This window comes from Serinus canaria, chromosome 19 (genome assembly GCF_022539315.1).
Source record: "Serinus canaria isolate serCan28SL12 chromosome 19, serCan2020, whole genome shotgun sequence".
Classification (NCBI taxonomy): domain Eukaryota; kingdom Metazoa; phylum Chordata; class Aves; order Passeriformes; family Fringillidae; genus Serinus; species Serinus canaria.
Window position 1 is genome coordinate 10,100,330 of NC_066332.1, and position 20,267 is coordinate 10,120,596.

The following is a 20,267-nucleotide window of genomic DNA, read 5'->3' on the forward strand; positions in this document are numbered from 1 at the left end:
TGGGAAGCCACAATAGTGGGCTGCTGCTATGGAAGTACCTTTACAACCCAGGTTTGCAGATCCCTGTCCCCAGCCTTGGGGACACCCGCCCCAGTTCAGTGCACTTCAGTGCCAGCCTGGCCACATGTGACAACCCCACGGTCACTCAGGACAAACTGCTCTGAGCTACAGAAATGCAAAACCCCACATCAAACACCTCAAAGTCATTTTCCTTTGGCCCAGTGCTCCATTTTCTGTTCCAAATGATACAAGAGAAACCCCATTTGATTTGTTTGCTGAGAAACAGGCCCCAGATAAATGAGGGTGTTGTGTCACTGCTGAGTGAAACACATTTTAAACATTGATGAAAACCAGGCACATATTCAGGAAAAACAGAGCAGGAATTCTGAGTCTAACAGCAATTTCCAGGCCTTTGTTCAATGTCCCACTTGGGTAGAAACAGAGGGCAATTTGAAGGGAATTGGATTCACAAGAATGTGTTGGTTATTCCCAGTCATCAGTGTAAATATTCTCTGAGGTATCACACACCTACCCAAAATGAAACCCCCAGTTCAGCTCAGGAGGAAGGAGCACAGCACACCCAGAGCAGGCTCAGCTCATCCCCTCATTCCCAAGATCCTCATCTTGGGAGATTTATGCTGGCACTTCCCTGCCAATGCCACGTCCAGCATGAATCAAGATGTGAACCAAAACACAAACCTAAAATCTAAATCTAAATCTCCCCAACAAGCTGAGATCACACCTAAAGGTTTGGCTCAAGGTACCAGGACACCTCCCCTGCCAGCCCCAGCGTGGGTTGGGAGCAGTTTAGGAGCTGCTCTGGGCCAGTTCAGCCCTGTCCCACACCAGTTTGTCTGTTCCCTACCCAGCTAGCATTGCTCTCTAAGCTATGTCCAGCACTGATCTGCTGAGGTTTTTCCCCAGATCGGGTTTAAACTCCAATCAAGTGCTTAAACTGAGCCCCCATGTTCCACAGGAAGTCAAGGAAAGCTCAGAAGGGGCTGAAGGTGCCAAAGGCTCAGCTGGCTCAGGGACAGCAGGACAGAAGGGAGGCTTCTCCCTAGTCCCTCCATCCTCACAGGGCTTTGTTCTCCTTCTCTGCAAGTTCACAAAACAACAATCCTGGGCAAGAGGGGTTATTTTCCATGCCTATCCTGAGCTGAACCAGCAGTTCCTGGGAGGTTTCATCCTCATTTGATCCTGTGATTATAATAAATTCCACTTCTGCCCTGAAGATGCCCTTGAAATGAAAAACTTTTGAATGGCAGTAGGAAAAAGATGCAGGAACATCCACACAGGGGGTTTTGAGCATGAGTTCAGCAGAGCTTTCCTGCCTGTCTGTGTTAAAAATGTGGCATTGGAAAACGCCAGGACTGGGCTGGCATAGCAAAAGGAAGCCAAAATTGGGGAATAGATAAATTTAACCTAAATCTGGATTCCCAGCATGGTTTGGGTTGGAAGGTTGGAAAAGACCTTAAAGCCTATCCAGCGCCACTAGAGACCTCCCACTGTCCCAGGCTGCCCCAAGCCCCAGTGTCCAGCCTGGCCTTGGGCACTGCCAGGGATCCAGGGGCAGCCCCAGCTGCTCTGGGCACCCTGTGCCAGGGCCTGCCCACCCTCCCAGGGAACAATTCCTTATTCCCAGTGTCCCACCTAACCTTGCCCTCTGGCTCTTTAATCCTGGATAACGTTGTGAAAGCATGCACCTACACACCAGCTGGCCATAAAATAAATATTTATATTGCCTCAATTGCCTGTATACAAAGGACACAAGTTCTGGAAGCTGAGGTTCACGGATTTGTCCTCACACTGGATCAGAGTCCCTGAAATCCCTGTAATGTGGATTTGCACCCAGCCTGGCTCCCTCCATGACAGCTCTGCTCAGGCTCTGCTCCTTTCAAATGCCTCCATTTGTTTTGTGATAAATGAGTAATGCCATGGTTGACCCTCAAAATTAAAAGGCAAATATCAGTATGTATGTTAGGAGCAGTTTTATAGATTTATAGCTGTGTTTTACCCCCCTTGTGCTGTTATCAGGGGTGCCCTGGGTGTGGGACATTTGGGAGGGTCACTCGTTCCTATGGCAGCACCTGAGCTCCAGTCAAGGTGTCAGGCAGTGATCTCCAGCCCTGGGCAGGGAAGGAGGAGTCCATGGACAGAACTTTGGGAGGGCTAAAGGGTTAAAAGGCAGAACATCCATGGTGTGGGTGAGCACATGTGGGGAAAGATCCTCTGCTCCTGTAATATTTTCTCCATTCAGTCTTCTGTTGTATTTTTGATAAGGTTTTAATAAACCTTTTACATTTTTCAAAGAGAGGATCATTTCTCAGTTTCATTTGTCTCTTTATTGCTCTGTCACTCCCCAAGTTTGAGGCCACTGGAGCTGCAGGGGCACAGGGGAGCAGTTGGAGTGACAGGGCCATGTTTGATAATGATCCCCTGGGCAGAGGAACCCCAGGGGAACATCTGAACCAACACCCAGCAGGGGCAGGAGATGAAAAACAAGCAGATCACTGTCAGGGGATGATTTCCCCATCCCTTCCCCAGGGAAGGCAGCAGCCCCCACTCACTGCTCAAACCCTTCCATGAGCTCTACCTTGGTGGGTGATCCCAAGGGTTGGCTCTGCTCAGAGCAGGAAATTTGGACACTAAAATCCATCTCTGGAGGGAACTGCAGCATTATTGTGGCTCATTGTGAGCAGAAATCTTCCCCTTAGGTGCCAAATCTGCTTGTTCACTCTCCAAAATGATAAAAATCAGTTCTGAACACTTCCCATCAAGCTCACACAAATACCGGATCCTTGCACAGCTCCCTCAGGTTGCTCTGGGCCCCTGCTGTGGCTACATTGATTTAACTGAGTAAATGTATTGGATCATAGAATAATTTATTCTAATGACCACTTGATAGAGTTGTGTACTCAACAGCAAAAATAACAAAACAAATACCTGTACACCACATCAGCTCTGCTGGTTCTGGAGGCTGCAGCCACCTCAGAGCACAAATTTCTGTCTTGTCAGCACTAAAATAACCCCAAACCTGCTCAGACACAGAAATGATGTTGCAGAAAACATCCAGACAAAGGAATGGGTTCTGAGTGAAGTGGTAAAATTGTTTAAAGAAAAATCCTCAAGGAATTTCTCTTGAAGATCTGCATTGTTTCATTCACTTGGTAGAACTGCATTAGGGATCTGCTGGGAATTTTGCTGATAAATTCAGAGCCTGGGAAGGATCTGCCTGGCACTGGTGCAGTGATGTGAGACAGTCACAGCACCACGAACACCCTCAGTCCCTGCACATCACCCAAGAACCCAGAAATTACTGACAAAAAACCCAAACTGAAATTAAAAAAAAACCAAACAGAAGTAAAACCCTCCAAACTGAAGCACAACCCCACTGGCAGCACTGGTAGCACAAGTGCCTGGAGAAATTAGGGCAAGATCCCAAAGGAAGGGGAGGGAGGGGGCCCAGTCCCTGTCCCACCTCCTGCAAGAGAGGGGCCCGGAGGACAGGGCAGGGTGGAGCTGAGCCTGCAGGACACCCAGGCCATCTCCACCTCCTCAGCAGGGATTGCCAGGGCACATCTCCACCCTGGTGGCCACAGGAACGTCCCCATCCTGGCAGTAGCTCAGGACAGCTGGGCCTGTGTGACTCTGTGAAAGCCAGCAGTGATGGGACAATGTCCCACACAGGTGACAGCTGGATGAGCATGGCAAAGTAGAGAGGACACCTCTCTTCCCCGCAGGCACTTCCAAACTGCTCCTGGTGCCTCTCCAGGGGCAGAAGCCCAGCCCCAAGTGGCCCTGGCAGGAGCAGTGCTCAGGGGACCTGGAGAGCATCACAAATACCCAGGGGTCACTCAGGACCTGGAACCTCCAGGGGGTTCTTTCAGAATCCCAGAAGGGTTTGGGTTGGAAGGGCTTTCACAGCCATCCCATTCCACCCCCAGCACCTTCCACCATCCCGGGGTGCTCCAAGACCTGTCCAGCCTGGCCTTGGGCACTGCCAGAGATCCAGGGGCAGCCACAGCTGCTCTGGGCACCCTGTGCCAGGGCTTTGGTGCCAGGTTCCAGGTGTACTTGAAATCTGGGATACACACTGGGAAATGTGAGTTCCCCACTGGGCTACAGGGATTCTCTGCAGGCCTTTCCTCCCCTCACCCCAAGGAACTCCAGCACTCCCCACCCCCAGCACTGGGATCTTTGCAGCTTCTTCATTTACATTTTTCCAAAGTCTTTTTTCTTCTTTTTTTTCCCCCCAAGCAGGTAATTTATTTTTTTATATTTTCTTTCACAGAAAAGGTCATTTTCTTCCTAACACATCTCTTTGTTGCAAACAGTTGCCAATGCCTCGAAGTTTCTGTTTGTTTATGAGTGATTGAGTGTCTATTTTCCTGGTTTTCCTACTTTTTCAAGCCTTAATTCAGTTTCCCTCATATTTTTACTCCACTGAATGCCAGAGCTTGGAGGCAGGGCAATGTGTAGATTTTTATCTCACAGTGGGGATTCTTTAGAAGAAAAGAAGAAATAAAGAGGCCAAGTCTGTTTTAAGTTCCCAATCTCAGATCTCCATGAAAATCAGACTTCCCTTTGAGTCAATCGAGATTTCCCTCAACTAAATTCCTGCAGTGCAGTGAGAAGTGATTTTGTTACAGGAATGGGAAGAATCCAGGGAAGCCAAAGGCAGAGTCCAGCAGGATTGGATGGATGGATGATGGATGGATGGGGGATGGATGGATGGATGGATGGATGGATGGATGGATGGATGGATGGATGGATGGATGGATGGATGGATGGATGGATAAGGGAGGGATGGGGGATGGATGGATGGATGGATGGATGGATGGATGGATGGATGGATGATGGATGGATGATGGATGGATAAGGGAGTGATGGATGATGGATGGATGGATGGATGGATGGATGGATGGATGGATGGATGGATGGATGGATGGATGATCCTGAGATTTGGATTGGGATTTAACGCTGGGTGAAGCCTCCTCTCTGGCAGAAACTCCTTTCTGACACTGGGAGCAAGGGGATTTGGGATTTGCCCTGAAATCCCCTGCCTGGAATTCATCACCTCTGCTCCATCACCCAAAGAGGCTTTTCCAAAAGAAAAATTATCCCAATTCCAAGAAAACCAGCACTGAGGGTGGGTCCTGGTCCTCAGGGGTGCTGGGGATTCTGATCCCCTCAGGAAGGAGTCCACAAAAAGCCAGGAAGCCTCTCCCAGCCCCATGATGGTGGGAGATCAGGTAATGCTCCTACACATTCGCCTTTCCCACAGGCTGCTCCTGCCACTTCCAAGTGAATCCCTGAGAAATCCACAGCACAATTCCAATTTCACACACCAGGCAAGAGAAAAAAAAAAAAAACTCTCAAAAAAAGCCCTGGAGCTGCAGCCTGAGTTTATAAATAAACTGGCACAGAAAGGAGAACCTCTGGACCATGAGAGCTGCTGAGGAAGTGTCCCTGCATGCTGCAGAGGGTGCACAGAGCCCAGTCACACCTTCCAGGGCAGCCAGATCCTGAACCAAAGCTGCAGAGCATTTCTGAGGGCTAAATGTGCTGCTTGAAGCTCAAAACCACAGTTGGGCACGGAAATCCTGCTTTTCTCCTGCTTTGCTGCTTCCAAAATTTCACCATCTCCAGCTGTAAACTCCGCCCTGGAGGTTTGGGAGGGTGGATTTTGTTGCAGGGAATATGTGGGGGTGGAAAGGAGGTCCCTTCACAGGCAGGTGAACATGAGGCTTGCCAGAATTACTGTGGTGGATTCATCCAGGGCTCCAGGGGCATGACAGGGACACTGTACCACCACGGGCCAGGGCATGAAACCCTGCAGTGCTCACATCTGCTCCAGCTGTGCCAGCACATCTGGACACAGACCTTGGGACAGGGAACAGTGTCTGGAGATGGATTCATCCCTGCACAAGCTCAGCTGTCCCTGTGCTGCCACAAATTCACGGAGAGCAGCAGGGCCAAAATGTCCTGGAAGCAAAGGTAGGCTCAGTGGGGCAGCAGAACTTCTCCCCTTCCACTGAAAACAGCACCACGGGACTGGAACTTTCACCAAAAAGGCCTTGAAAGCCTTGCTGGCACCCACGAGGTGACATTTAGCTGCCCCAGTGCACCCCACTCCACCTGAGCCACTTCCCTCTACATTTTTTGTACCAAAGGCAGTAAAAATGGCACTTCTGAAGCACAATTTATCCCTTCCTGAGGCTGATGCCCAAAGCAGATCCCTTGAATTGTACCCTGGAAGTGGCTGTTTCCCTCTGATAGCTCCAAGGGACACTCTGTGAGTGTCCCAGGTTATCTGGGATGAGCTCAAGGACACTCTGGGAGAGTCACAGGATATTTGGAATGAGCTCAAGGACACTGAGCAGTGTCCCAGGTTTTTTGGGATGAACTTCACACCAGCCACCTGCAACCTCTCATAGAAATTCTCACCTTTTAAATATGGATATGAAGGAACTATGACCTAAACTGCAGGAGCAGCTGTGGCAGGAGATTTAATTCCTGAAACTAGGATATCATCTGGATGCTTGAGTTAAGGGGCACTGGTGAACTCAATGACCACAGCTGGGTGTCCCAGGAAAGGTCTCTGCCTTGGCTCCCAGCTCACATTGCAGTTATTTTGCAGGATAATCAATGCCAAGGTTTCCAACCTCTCCTTTACTTTTCCAGCTGGGAAAACCCAAGAAATGGTGGATATTTTAAATGTACAGCTTTTTTTTTCCATGGAAATAATTTGAAGATATCTCAGGTTCAGCAATCAAAAAGTGCTGCCCAGAATGAGGTGGTGTTGTGGGATGATTTGTTTGGTGGAAGAGGATTTGGGGAGGTGTTCCTGGTGCAATGGTCCAGCCCCAATTCTCCATCTTTGGCCCCATCCATCCAATTTCCACCCATACTTTCAGCTGCATTCCTGATTTAAACCCCAGAGCAGGCACCCAGAGGGAGGGCACTGGATCTGTGAATCACAGAGATGTGGAATGGATTGGCTTGGACGGACCTTAAAGCTCATCCCATCCCACCCCTGCCATGGCAGGGACACCTCCCACTGTCCCAGGCTGCTCCAAGCCCCAACGTCCAGCCTGGCCTTGGGCACTGCCAGGGATCCAGAGGCAGCCCCAGCTGCTCTGGGCACCCTGTGCCAGGGCCTGCCCGCCCTCTGAGTAAAGAATTCCTTCCCAATCTCTCACCTATCTTCCTCCCCGGCAGTTGATTTGAGAAGGTTCTTTTAAAAGCTGACACAGCAGCTCCTGAAATCCAGGAATCGAGATTTTTGCAGCAGAGCAGCTCAGCACCAGCAAAAAATTCTGCTGCAAGATGTAAAATGTTTCATCCTGTGATTTTACAACATCCTGCACCTGCCCAGAGGGGCTGCACTGCCTCAGGAGGAGGAGGAGGAGAGGGAGGAAGGGCTGACCCCAGAGGGGCACCTGGAACTGTTCCCACATCAAACTGGACACAGACACGAACAATTGCTCTGCAGCAAGGCTCATTTAGAGAGAGATTAACTCCTCTGCAGGGACAGCAGGAGGAACTCACACACAGGAAGCAACTGCAGCAGGTTTATCTGAACTCCAGAAAGAAAAATCCCTCTCCAGGCAAAACTGTCTTTGGAGACAGCCCGAGCGCAGCCCCTCACCCACTGCTCCCTCACTCCCTGTCCCTCCTTCCCTTCCTCTCCCTCACCTCCTGTTCCCTCATTCTCTCACCCCCTCTCCCTCACTCCCTGCTCCCTCACTCCTCTCCCTCACTCCCTGCTCCCTCACTCCTCTCCCTCATTCCCTGCTCCCTCATTCCCTGTTCCCTCACTCCTCTCCCTCATTCCCTGTTCCCTCATTCCCTGCTCCCTCATTCCCTGCTCCCTCATTCCCTGCTCCCTCATTCCCTGTTCCCTCATTCCCTGCTCCCTCATTCCCTGCTCCCTCATTCCCTGCTCCCTCATTCCCTGTTCCCTCATGCCCTGTTCCCTCACTCCTCTCCCTCATTCCCTGCTCCCTCATTCCCTGTTCCCTCATTCCCTGTTCCCTCATTCCCTCTCTCTCATTCCCTATCCCTCACTCCCTCTCCCTCCCTGCCCTGCCCTGTGCCACGGCCATTCCCTCACATTTTCCCCTTCATTTCACTCTATTAAGGCACTAATTGATTGACCAGATCAGGAGAGCCCCGATCTGTGTCTTGGGACTCTCCTGCATTCCCAGCTGCACAGGCAGAGCGGGGAAACCTGAAACCTCGGTGCTGGGATGGGACGGGAACCTCCGTGTCCCTCTGCTGTCCCGTGTCCCTCTGCTGTCCCGTGTCCCCAGCCAGCGCTGATCCCCCTCCCCTCCCTCTGAATTCCCTCCCCAGCCAGCCCCAAATGCACCCCCACCACTGGATGTGGGCCCTGCTCCGTTTTCCAGGGAACAAAATGTCCCTGGGGCCTGTGCTGGGGGTGCAGCTCAGAGTCAGGGGTCCCTGCCTGTCCATGTCCTGTCCTTGCTGTCTCTGCCTGTCCCTGGCCTGTCCCTGGCCTGTCCCTGCTGTCCTCCCTCCTCACACAAGGGTGCTGTTGGATTCCTCCTCACCCATCAAGGATCACAAACCCCAGGATATCCCTCCCCCTAAAAAAAGTCTGAGACCCTGGAAAAAGGAAAAGGTTCCCCCAAACCCAGAGAGCACAAGCAGCTGCTGAGCTGTTCCTTGTGCAGGACTTCTGGAATCTGAAATGCAGGGAACTCTCAGAACCTTGGGCCTGTCATCCAAAGTTTAGGATTATACACAGGATTTGATCTGAGACCTTGAAAAGGACCTTCCAAACTGAGGTGCTAGAAGCGAGAATGTGGATTTATAGTTTAAAGCAGAGACACGTTAAGCTAAGTAGAGGAAAGTTTAGAGTTTTAGAGTTTAAGATATAGGAAAAAAGAAAGTAGTTACAGAGGTAAACAAGAAGTTTAGAATGCAGTGCTGTAGGTTTGTGTGCATAACATGATGGCTAAGAAAGCTTACACTATAGCATGGATCCATAAGATGGAATATTTAAGGATGGGTCAAAAACATAAATATTCTTGTTGGCAGAGTTTTATTGGTTAATAACTCCTTAAAAAGTCCTGCAACTAAGGGTCTTGTGACCTTCTTGAAGCATGAAGTGAAGATGTGAGCCGAGCTCACCCTTCCTGCCTGTGTAGAAGATAAGAAAATAAACCACATCATCAAAAACAGCTCAGAGGTCCTGTCTCAATTTCCTTCCAAAATTGCCCACAAGTAAATTATCACACAGGACCTGCCTCCCCAAACCTGGGAGAACGCCCCGGCAGTGAGAAATGAGAGCTCTGGGCAGTATCAGCAGGGGCTGATACTGGAATTTGGATTTTGGCTGATATTGGAATTCTGCTGCTCCTGCTCCTGCAAAGCAGCTTTGTTTATCCCAAATGCCCAGGCTGCTCCTGATGGCATGCACAGGCACTATGGCTGAGGGGTTGGTCCAGCCCTGTCCCCTCAAGCCACACAAAGCCCCAGATATCCTGCCTGAATTTCCCTGCAGGCTCTGTGTGCACACAACAAAGAGAAAAGGGGAGAAATCAATCAGGCAGCACCTTGGCTCTCAGCTGGGCAGGTACAAAGTGTACTCGATAATTTGGCTTTTCCAAATCACCTCATCAGTGCTGTGGGCACAGAATTTCCCCTGCACCTGATGCAGATGCAGCCCTGTTGTTTAACAATGCCACTTCTCCTAACTTCCCAAAGTATTTCAGCCACCCTAGAGAGGTTCATTCCATTCAAAACCTCTCATCCAGGGCTGTTATTCCCTCTGGACCCCACGGCCTGGAGCTCCTTAACATTCAATCCCAAAGGAGGTGTTTAACCCTGGAGCCTGGAGGTCTTTGCCCTTAGAAATGAGCTTGGCAAAGACACCCCAGCTGGAGGCTGGAGGGAAGGCTGGAGAGCAGCTGCTTTGATGGGGAGGGAAGGCACTTTTGGGATGCCCACATGGTTCCTCTCTCCCATGGGACTGATTGAAGAAGCTTTGGGGTGAGGTTTCATGGTGGCACTGCCCAGCCTGGTGTCCCTTTTGTCCCATCCTTGCCTCCCAGCCCTGGGCATGACCACAGCCTTGTGGGCACCATTCCCTCCTTAAAATACTTCCTTGGGAATGGCTACAGGGCTGAAGGACTCTGTCAGCAACCCAGGCTCCGCCCCTGCCACTCGCTCCAGAAAATTGCACATCAGGGGAAATGGGGAACACAGCCAAGCCCTGGCTCCCACAAAGGCTTGGCTTACCATCAGGAGTCCCACTGGAGATGATGCAGAGGCAGAAATGCTCGGGGATGAGGTGACTGATGGCCCTGCAGAGGGATTGGGTAAAGCCAGGGAGCAACGGGCAAAGAGAACCTGTTCCCTGAATGACACTTCTGTGATTTTTTTCCTTGCTTTTTCATTGGGAAAAAGCTGCAGAGACATTGTACTCCAACCCCAGAGGAAAAGCAACCAGAGCTCTTCAAGGGCTCAGAAACCCAGGGCAGTGCTGAGTAAAGAGGTGGTAGGGCCCATAACTGCTGTTTTCCAAGGCCATGGAGCACTGGTGGAACTCAGTCAGAGCTTTGCTGCCTGAGGAGCCCCCGGGGCTGCCCCTGCCCACCCACAGCACCTGGAGCCTCTGCTCCTTTTTCCCTGTCCCACCACAGCCAGGGAGGCACCAGGGCCATGTCCCTGTGGAAGCTGATCCCAGGAACCCTGCTGCCCTAAATCCAGGCACAATCCTGCCTCATTCCAGCCTCATTCCAGGCATTTGCAGGGGTAGGAGTGTCACTAAAAGCAGTGGGTCAAAGCATGAGTGGAACTTTTAGGAAGGCTCCAGACTTCTCTGCTCCCCATCCAAGAGCTGAGCTCACAAACCTGATTTTCCCACCAGGATTTTTGCTTGTTGAGCAGCTCCTGAGGGGCTAGAATTCTGGAAGGTGTCAATGACTCCATGGGATAAGATGGGCTCCCTCCTCTTCTTCCCAGCCCGGGATGAGGCTCCCAAGGAGCAGTGAAGGTACTAAAACATCCCTGGCTCCCATTCCTGCCCTTCCTGGTGCCGTTTACTCCCCCCAGGTGCATCACAAACCATGGGGGCTTCACCAGCACCAAACTCCTGCTTTGACAACCAAATCCTGGAATCCAGAGCAGAATTTTCAGGGTTATTCTGTCCCATGCTAGGAGGCCAGGAACAAGTTTTTAAAAGCCTTTTAAAATACTCTTCCAAAGCTCCACCCAATTCAGTCTGGATGGGGCTGGAGGGTTGTAAAAGAAGGCAGAAAATCTCATTTCCAGGTTTGGCTCTTTTGCTTCATTAAACTTGGGAACAGCCAAAGTTTCTCAGCAGGCCAGGGTTGTGGGATGGTCAGTAAAAGGAGCTGGAATCCCACAGGAAGCCACACATTTGAACCATTGGCAGCAAATGTGCAGCTCTGTGTTTTGGAGGATTTTTGATCCTGCCATAACAGCCTGGACTGCTTTTCCTGGAAGCTCCAGTGCTGTTTAAAGTCTCACTGCAGGGCAGGCAAAAAGCAGCTCCCAGTGCTGTCTCCTTCTGGTATCTGGGACCAGCAGGACCCAACCACCCCGGGAAGCACCTGGGGCAAAACTTTCTCTGGCACAATACAGAGTGCTCATCCCCAAATTCAGCAGAAATCCCAGTGGACCTGACCTGCCCAGCACATTCCCTCTGTGTGGAACGACCCCTGCCACAGCCAAGGACAGGGACACAATTCTGGGAGCAGCCAGGCAGCTTCAAGGTTCTCTACTCAAAAGATTCCTGGAAAAAAATGCTTTTCTCTTCCAAAAGTGAATCCCAGACTCTCAAAGGTGCTGGACAAGTCTCTGAGTGTTTTTCTGTGTCCCGCTGCATCCATCCACAGGAACAGAGGGCTTGGCTGGACACAATTCCCTCCCCTAGCTGGGATGTTCTTCCACAGCCCCCGTCATGGTGGACCTCAACACCCTTTCCACAATCATTCCCACTCAGTAAAACATCCTGTGCTCCTCAACAAATCCACTCAGGAAGCTGCTGAGAGCTGCCTGAAGCTCCAATTCAAGCAATGCTGACTTACCTGCCAGAATATGCTGTCTATAGTGTTCCCCAGGAAGCCGTCCCTGCCCTCCGACGACACCAGCTTAGGCCCCAGAATGGTCATAAATTCATCAAAATCCACCTGGCCATCCCCTGGAATGAGAGGAAAAGATCAGAGACTCAGAAATCAGAGAGAAGGTTGGGTTGGAAGGGATTTTGAGGGACTTTAGAGGCCATATAGTGCAGCACCCAGATGTGAATAGGGACACTTTCCACTGTCCCAGGCTGGTCCAAGCCCCTCCAGCCTAGCCTTGGACACTGCCAGGGATCCAGGGGCAGCCCCAGCTGCTTTGGGCACCCTGTGCCAGGGCCTGCCCACCCTCATTATTATCAATTAATTACTCCTTCAAGCCCAACATGCCCCTCTGGACTTGCTGCACATCAGGGATCCGCCACACACTGGGAAATCTCCACAGCAACTTCCCAGTGCCCACGGACCCAAATCCTTTGCTGTGCCAGGGAATGGCTCCTGTCATGTCCCAGATGTCCCCAAGGACAGAATCAGGCCATGCACTGAGGGGAACAGGTCATTCCCCAATCCCAGAGAGTCCAGAGGCAGCTCCCAAAAAGCCATTTTGGCAGGGGGACAGGAGCCAGCAGCACAGCCAGGGCTCTCCCTCTCAGGTTCTGCACAAGTTTTACAGCCCCAGCCCCAGGCTCCAGAGGGAGTGAGGGCAGGCAGAGCAAGAGCCAGGCTCTTGCAGAGCAGGGGCCAGGCTATTGCAGATCCAGCAGGCAGAGCAGGGGCCAGGCTCTTGCAGATCCGGCAGGCAGAGCAGGGGCCAGGCTATTGCAGATCCAGCAGGTTTTTCAGCCCAGCTTCCCAGCAGCATCCGTGTGTGCCTGGCATGCAGAGCAGGCAGTGCAGGCATAGCCTCAGTGCCACCAGCAGGAACAGGTGACAGGTCCTGCCCCTAATGAGCCTAGCTGGTGCAGTGCTGAGTGTGGCTCCTGCTCTGAACAAGGCACGGGGATGTTTGGAGGGAGTTTTGTACCAAATGTCACTTTTCTCTCCACAAAAAAAAGGGGATATTCATGCCTGCTGAAAGATCTTTAAACTCCCTGTCTGTCTAAGCAGTTCAATGCCCAGATCTCCTGAGAATGCTTAACCTAATCTGATGGAAAATCTCCTTCATTGATCAGTCCATGGACATCTCCTCGTCCCTGTTAATGAACTGAAGGGCTGGGTAAATCAGCCCTGCTCCCAGCACTAGCAGGATTTGTGGCTGTGTTTTACTCCCATTCAGGGGGAAGTGACCGCATCCAGCCCTCCCTGGAGCTGCTGCAGTTAAGTCACCAGGTGTGAGAAGTGTCTCAGACCTGTGAGACTCCAGCAGATCAATGCCAGGGCCGCGGCTGAAACGCCAGCAGTGCCCATGGCAGCGCCGTGTGCCAGCCGTGCCACCACCACTGCCTGAGCTTCTTATCACACCTGTGCTTCTTATCAATCACATCTGCACTTCTTATCACATCTGTGCTTCTAATCAATCACATCTGTGCCTCGTATCACACCCCGTGTTCCGATCAGAGCAGCCGCGCGGCTGATCGCGATCTCCCGTGCCCTTATCTCGGCACAAACGCCGTGGGAAAGCCAGCACAGCCCGGGCACAAAACCAGCACAGCTCGAGCACTCTCTGGGCTGAATTGGGATCTCCGGGCACCGGGAGATCTGGGATTTCTGGGAGAGAATACCCTGGGGTGAGGCTCTGAAGGGCAACCCTGCAGGGATCCTGTGAAACGCGAGGGATCCGCTCATGGTTCCGCTGCTAAAGCCGCTCCAAGCTCCGGGGCTCTGCAGGACCGAGCTCATTTCTGGGCCAGCACATTGAGATAAGGGGTGGGCAGCCCATCCCCTGGAGAGCCATTCTGTAAAACATTTCTTGGCGGTGGGAAACGCGTTCCCCCCGGCGCCCCTCGGGGGCCATCCCGCGGGTGGATCGGTCCCGGCACGCCGGATCGCTCGGGAAGGGAACAGCGGCTCCGGGTGATTTTACACCGCAGCACAGCGCCCGATGGCACCACAGCAGCGAATCCATGCGCTGGGATCCAAATCGGAATGCTTTGGGATGCTAATTTCTGTAAATTAGCCAGATTAACAAGAAAACAATTTGTATTTTAAAGAGATGCTGCTACCTGCCCCCGCATTCATTTGGCCCTGTGCCCGCGTGACCCCGAGCACGGAGTTACTCAGTTCGGGCTCTCTCCAATGTCACTCCATCCTCAAAGGACACGCAGGACTCGGTCCCACACGTGATTCCAGATAAAAGGACTGCTGGGCTCTGACTTTGTACAAGACTTCGGGCAGCCCCTCGCTCGCTCGTGACTTCCCTGTGCCTCTGCCAGGGATCATCACTAACTTCACAGGCTTTAATTATCAGCTTAATGAGAGCATTTTCCACAACCTCCAAAGAAAGATGCCTTTGAAAAAATGCATTATCCCCTTATTGACTGCTTTTTCAATTAAAACTCTTCAATTAAAACAAGGCAGCTAGACCCCACTTTTGCCTGGTAGAAATATCCCTTTAACATTCATGTGAAGCTGCAGAAAACAAACCTTCCCTGCCATCAGCACCTCAGGAGACTGCAGCATCATTTCATCAACAGAGAGAAATCACGGGTTTGTCTGAAAATTCCTTTTGACAGCCACGAGAGAAATGTTATAAAAACCAACACTAAAACCTGCACGGGGCTGCTCTGCACAGCCTGGGCACCACCACAGCCCGGTTTTCACATCCCATTCTGGGAGCACAGTGTGGAATTGGGTTTGGCACAGGACGAGCCGCCCAGCTCACCCTCCTGCTCCTCCCCACCGCCTTGCACCAGCGCTGGGAGCTGCTGGCGGATTGAGCCCTGGAATCAAATCCAACCCTCCCATCCCTGTGCTGCAGATGTGCTGCTCTCCCCAGGGTCCTTGGGATTTTGAGTCATGTGTAGATTATCCACAAATTAACTCAGAGCTGGTTTAAGGATGGGGAGAAAGGAGAAAAAGGCTGCGTTGGAGTTCTTGTGCTGTCTGTTCTCCCTCACCTCTCCAGGAGCCATCCCACAATCCCTGACCCCAGCAGGGCTCACAGGACCCCAGTCCCCCTGTGAGATGGGTGCTCCCCTCCTCTGCCTCCAGGCTCCTACTGAGGCCTGAGCACAGCTCATGCCACAGGATGAAAAGCCCTGGGAAGTTTGTGCTGGAGGGGCACAGGCAGGAGAGCTCCAGCCAGGTGGAGCAGGATGTGCTCCCTGGCCTGGGACAGCCCCGGGACAGCTCCCTCCTGTCCCTGCTCCCAGGCACAAACACAGATTTATAAACCCTGCTCCGGCTGAGGTCCCTGACTGAGGAAGGGAAATGGTTCCATGGGGATCGGGCAGTGATGGGTTAATGGCTGCACCTGAGGGTTTCAGAGCTCTTTTCCAGCTTAATGATTCCATGATTCCAAGGCACTCACACATTTCCAGAGCTTATTTACAAACTGGGAGGGCAGGGAAACCTAGGAGCACGGTGGGGTGGGGTCTGCTGGGACATGGAAACCTTGGGAGTGGGGGTGAGGGGCTGCTGGAACAGGACAGCCTGGCAGGTGGCAAAGGGGGTGAGCACAGAGGGGTTCCAGGCAGGATTCCACCCCATCCCTGAGTTCCCTGGGCCAAGGGATGGGTCACTGCCTGTGTTGGTGATCTTAGCAGGACACCAGAGCTGAGCTCAAGCACTGGTTTAAACCCACCTAAAGCACTCCTTGATTCCCTCTCAGCAGTGCCCTCACATTTTCCTTCCCTGTAAAGCTCTCTGTTAATCCTGGCATTAATGCCACCAAGTCACCTGGGGACACCAACACTGTGGCTGAGCCTCATGACTCAAACAATGATTCAGAACCTCTCTGGCCACCCCAGCAGAGCCAAATCAGATCAGCTCATCATGCCCAGGCCCTCAGCTGGGTGAGAAGAGCTCCAGGTGCCCACAGGCCTTTGCTCCCTGCAGGACTCAGCCCTGGCAGGAACCAGGGAAGTGTGACAATAACAAGGCATGGCAGTGGTGGGAGCCTGGCTCATTGTCCCATCGTGGGAAGAGGATGCTGAAGGCACCAAGCAACACCTCTGGGTTCTCTGGGAACCTTTCCAGTGCCACAGACTTCGTGTGGCCAGCAGGGACTTGCCAAAGCTCCCCCTCACTGCTCCTTCATGGGGTGCAGAGAGACCCTGGGGATAATTCCAGTGTGAGGAGCCCCAGCATCAGCATTTGCCATGTGTGAGCTCAGTTTGGCCACTCCCATAGCTCCACAGAGCTCCAGCAGGGAGCTCTGGGAATCCTGGGCTCCCATGGCACATCCAACGCCCTTGTGCCAAGTGTGGGGATGGCAGGGCTGGTGCTGGATCATCTCTAAGGTCCCTTCCACCCCAAACCACTGTGGCTCTTTGATTCCAAGGGCACCAAGGAAGATGGAGCAGCAGCAAAGAGCAGTGTGGAGCTGGGAATCCGGGGGTTTTTCCAGACCTTGCAGCCCAGGGACATTTGCTTGGGACCTGAGTGACTCAAGGACAGGATGTCTGCACCTCTGCAAAATGTCCATTGGGCCTCCAAAATAAACCTGTGGGACCACAAAATCATGGAATCATAGAGGTTGGAACTGACCTCCAGGATCATCAAGTCCAACCTTCCCCCAGCACTGCCCACCACTGGCCACCACTGACTCCTGTCCCCTAGAGCCACATCCACATGGTTTTTGAACATTTCTGGGAATGTCTGACCACCCTTCCAGTGAAGAAATGTTCCCAATGTCCACCCTGAGGCTCCCCTGGCCCAGCCTGAGGCCGTTCCCTCTCCTCCTGTCCCTGTTCCCTGGGAGCAGAGCCCAACACCCCCCCCCCCCCCGCCCCTGGCTGTCCCCTCCTGGCAGGAGTTGTGCAGAGGAGATGGGACAAAGGAAAAAGAAAATCATTAATGACTGAACACCTGGAGGGGACTGGAAAAGTGTCACTGCCCTCCAGGGAGCAGACTGTGGGTTGGACACCATCTCAGGGGAGGTGAAAGAGCCTGCAGCCCTTTGGAAAGGGGATTTACTCCCTAAGGCACTTGCCTTCAACACCAATTCTCCTCCTTCTGATCCCATGTCCCCAGCACTGAGAGGTTCCAGGTGCCACCAGCTGCTCCTGCTGGTTCTGCAATGGTTTGTAAGAGCTGAGCACAGAGAATTCTCACCCTCTCCCTAAGCTGTGAGCTCAGACAAAGGATTTCATCTTCCCTCAGCCCTTCACTACAGGGAGCAGGGGAAGTTGGATCTGCTGGGATGTGCAGCAGGAACCAGAGCCAGAGCTGTGCAGTCACCTTGTCAGGGCACCAGCAGCCCCAAACACCCCCAAACCACCCATCCCACCCAGCCCTGGTCCTGATCCCACAGGATCCAACTTCAGAAGTCTGCTCAGACTGGAAATACCAGGCAGGGAGAGCAGGGCTCCAAATCCCCTCATCCCAGGGAGCAGCAGCAGCTCCTGGGAACTCCTGCCCGAGCTTTGAGGGAATAAGAGAATGCTCAGAGGAGCAGGGGTGGCCCCAGCCCGCCCCTGTTCCCATGGGACAGCCCCACCCTCAGCCCTCAGGAGAGACCCCTGTCTCTGCAAAAGTCTCCTGTCCCAGCCGCTGCCTTGGAGGGTGGAATTAAATCTTCATTGGGCTGGAGAAAGGCAGAGCTGGAGAGGGGAAGTGGAGGGGGAAAACATGCCTGGAAATGAGAGGGGGAAAGGAAATGAGAGGGGGAGGAAGGGAAATGAGAGGGGGAAAATATGCCTGGAAATGAGAGGGGGAGAAGAGAAATGAGAGGGGGAAAACACTCCTGGAAATGACGGGGGGTGGTGGGGGGGAAGGGAAATGAGAGGAGAGAAAAGGAAAATGAAGGAGGGAGAAGGGAAATGAGAGGGAGGGAAAGGAAAATGAGAGGGGGAGAAGGGAAATGAGAGGGGGAAAACACTCCTGGATTGCATCACCTCCACTCCTGGGAAGAACGGACTTAGCCTGGGTTTCAGAGCCTTGTATATCGAATTGGTTGAATAATGCTCACTGATTACTCCCTAAATGAGCCTTTCCCTGGCCATTCTCAGGATAATCAGGTCCCTGGAAGTTCCCTGCGTGGCCCCGGGCCGGGGTGAGGATGAGGATGTGCGCTGGGAGGTGATGAGCACCGCACTCCTCCTGCCGAGCGTGACCTCCAGCGAGAAGGGAGGTGAGATATTTAAAGTTAATGAGCTGGGTTTGCAGCTCGGGGCGCGGAGCACACAAGTGCTGTTTATTTTTATTCTCCAGCAGCTCCCTGAGGTGCCCGGCCGGCCCGGGCTGCGTCATTGCCGTGCCCGGCGCAGCCGGGCAGGGCTGGCACGGTCTGGGCGAGGCTGTGCCCTGGGATGAGGCACAGGATGGGCAGGAACACCTCCAGCCTCAGGAGATTTCCTAGACAAGGCTTTCGGTTACAAAGATTGGGAGGTCAGATCCTCCTCAGCAGCCTGACCCCTCGCCCAGCACGAGGCAGAGAATTTCTCCATAATTACAGTTCAATCAGGGAAAGTCTGGCACAAAACTTTGGCCTTGGAAAACAGTTTTAATGATAGACAGCTCCAGTGACTTCTGGGAGGAGAGAAACAGCTGCCCCCACTGCCAGGAAGGACGTGGGTCTGTAAGAGTGAATCCAGGAGAGCACAGAGCTGCTGCCAGGTCTGGGACACCTCTGGAGCCAGGCTGGGACAGCTGGGGGTGCTCAGCTGGAGAGGAGAGGGCTCCAGGGAGAGCTCAGAGCCCCTTCCAGGAACTAAAGGGGCTCCAGGAGAGCTGGAGAGGGACTGGGGACAGGGGCTGGAGGGACAGGACACAGGGAATGGCTCCCACTGCCAGAGGGCAGGGCTGGATCGGATGTTGGGAATTGGGAATTGTTCCCTGGCAGGGTGGGCAGGCCCTGGCACAGGGTGCCCAGAGCAGCTGGGGCTGCCCCTGATCCCTGGCAGTGCCCAAGGCCAGGCTGGACAGGGCTTGGAGCAGCCTGGGACAGTGGGAGGTGTCCCTGCCCATGGAATGAGAGGAGCTCTAAGATCCCTTCCCACTCAAACCATTCTGGGATTCCATCAAAACTTCGCTGGATCTGAGAAAAGGATAAATATCTCCACTGGAGCCCCTCTGTCCCTTAAGTCCCTCCACTCCTGCAGTTTTCAGAGCAGTTGTGTGGATCTGGTTCCATGACAGCCCCACAGAAAAGCTCCATGGATTGTAGGGACCATCCCTGGAGGAGGGGGTTCCATGGGGCTGGAAGGCACCAGCCCAGCCAGAAGGGAGGAGCAGGGGGGGTTTGTGCATCCTGCCGAGCAGAGGAGCTAGAGAGTTCCTCACTCTGGCACCCTTTTCTTGTCCTGCAGGGGGAGGGAACAGCTCCCCAGGCCTGGTTTGTCCCATTAAAACTAAATCTGTGACCTCCCTGTGTCCCCAGGGACTGAGGAAACAGGGACCTGCTTCTGCTCCAGCACAACACTAAAACCAGGAGGAAAAGTCCCAGGCAAACAGGACTGCAGTAAGGAATAAATGCCCATCAGACACCTGCCAGCTCCACAGCAGCCCCAGGGAGCTGTAGGATGCCCAGGGACCAGCCCTGCCACCAGATGTCCCCAGGGAAGGGCCCTGCTGAGGGGGGTGTGAGTCCCCAGAGTCCCCAGCCCTCTCTGAAATCCCCTCCCTGGGCACCCAAACCCATTTGGCAGGTCTGTGCAGACTCTGGTCTGTCCCCAGCTGTGAGCAGCTGCTCCCTGTGTCCCATGGATCAGGAGCAGTGGGATCACCCCAGATTGCCCAGGATTCCCTCAGCTCTGCCCCTGCCCTGGGAGGGGCAGAGAGCTCTGGGTGCACCTTGGGCAGCACCGGCAGCTCATTACTCTGGGGGCTCCCTGGGGCACACACACCCTGTGGAGCTAAAATGATCCCAGGGCGCTGCATTTCAGCAAGAAATAAAATTCCACAAGGATGGAAACAAAGCACAGGGCATGAGTTGCATCCCAGCCCAAGCATGGGTGGGTTCCAGAGGGGACACTGCACTTCAGGCCTTCCTTTTGTGCTGGGCTGCACTTCAGCAAAGGCAGGGTGGGCTATTACTGGGTATAATTTGACATAATTCAGTGTAATTTGATGAACTTGTAGCTCTCACTG

The 20,267-nt window shown here is 53.0% G+C and overlaps 1 protein-coding gene across 2 annotated transcripts in view; it reads right to left on the reverse strand.

Annotated features, from left to right (window-relative positions):
- Positions 1-20,267, reverse strand: part of CALN1 (calneuron 1) — a 138,228-nt gene that overhangs the window by 41,721 nt on the left and 76,240 nt on the right. For both annotated transcript variants that reach the window (XM_050981947.1, XM_050981946.1), the window contains exon 4: positions 12,087-12,199. In XM_050981947.1, coding sequence (XP_050837904.1) covers positions 12,087-12,199 — 113 coding nt within the window. The remainder of the gene's footprint in view (positions 1-12,086; positions 12,200-20,267) is intronic.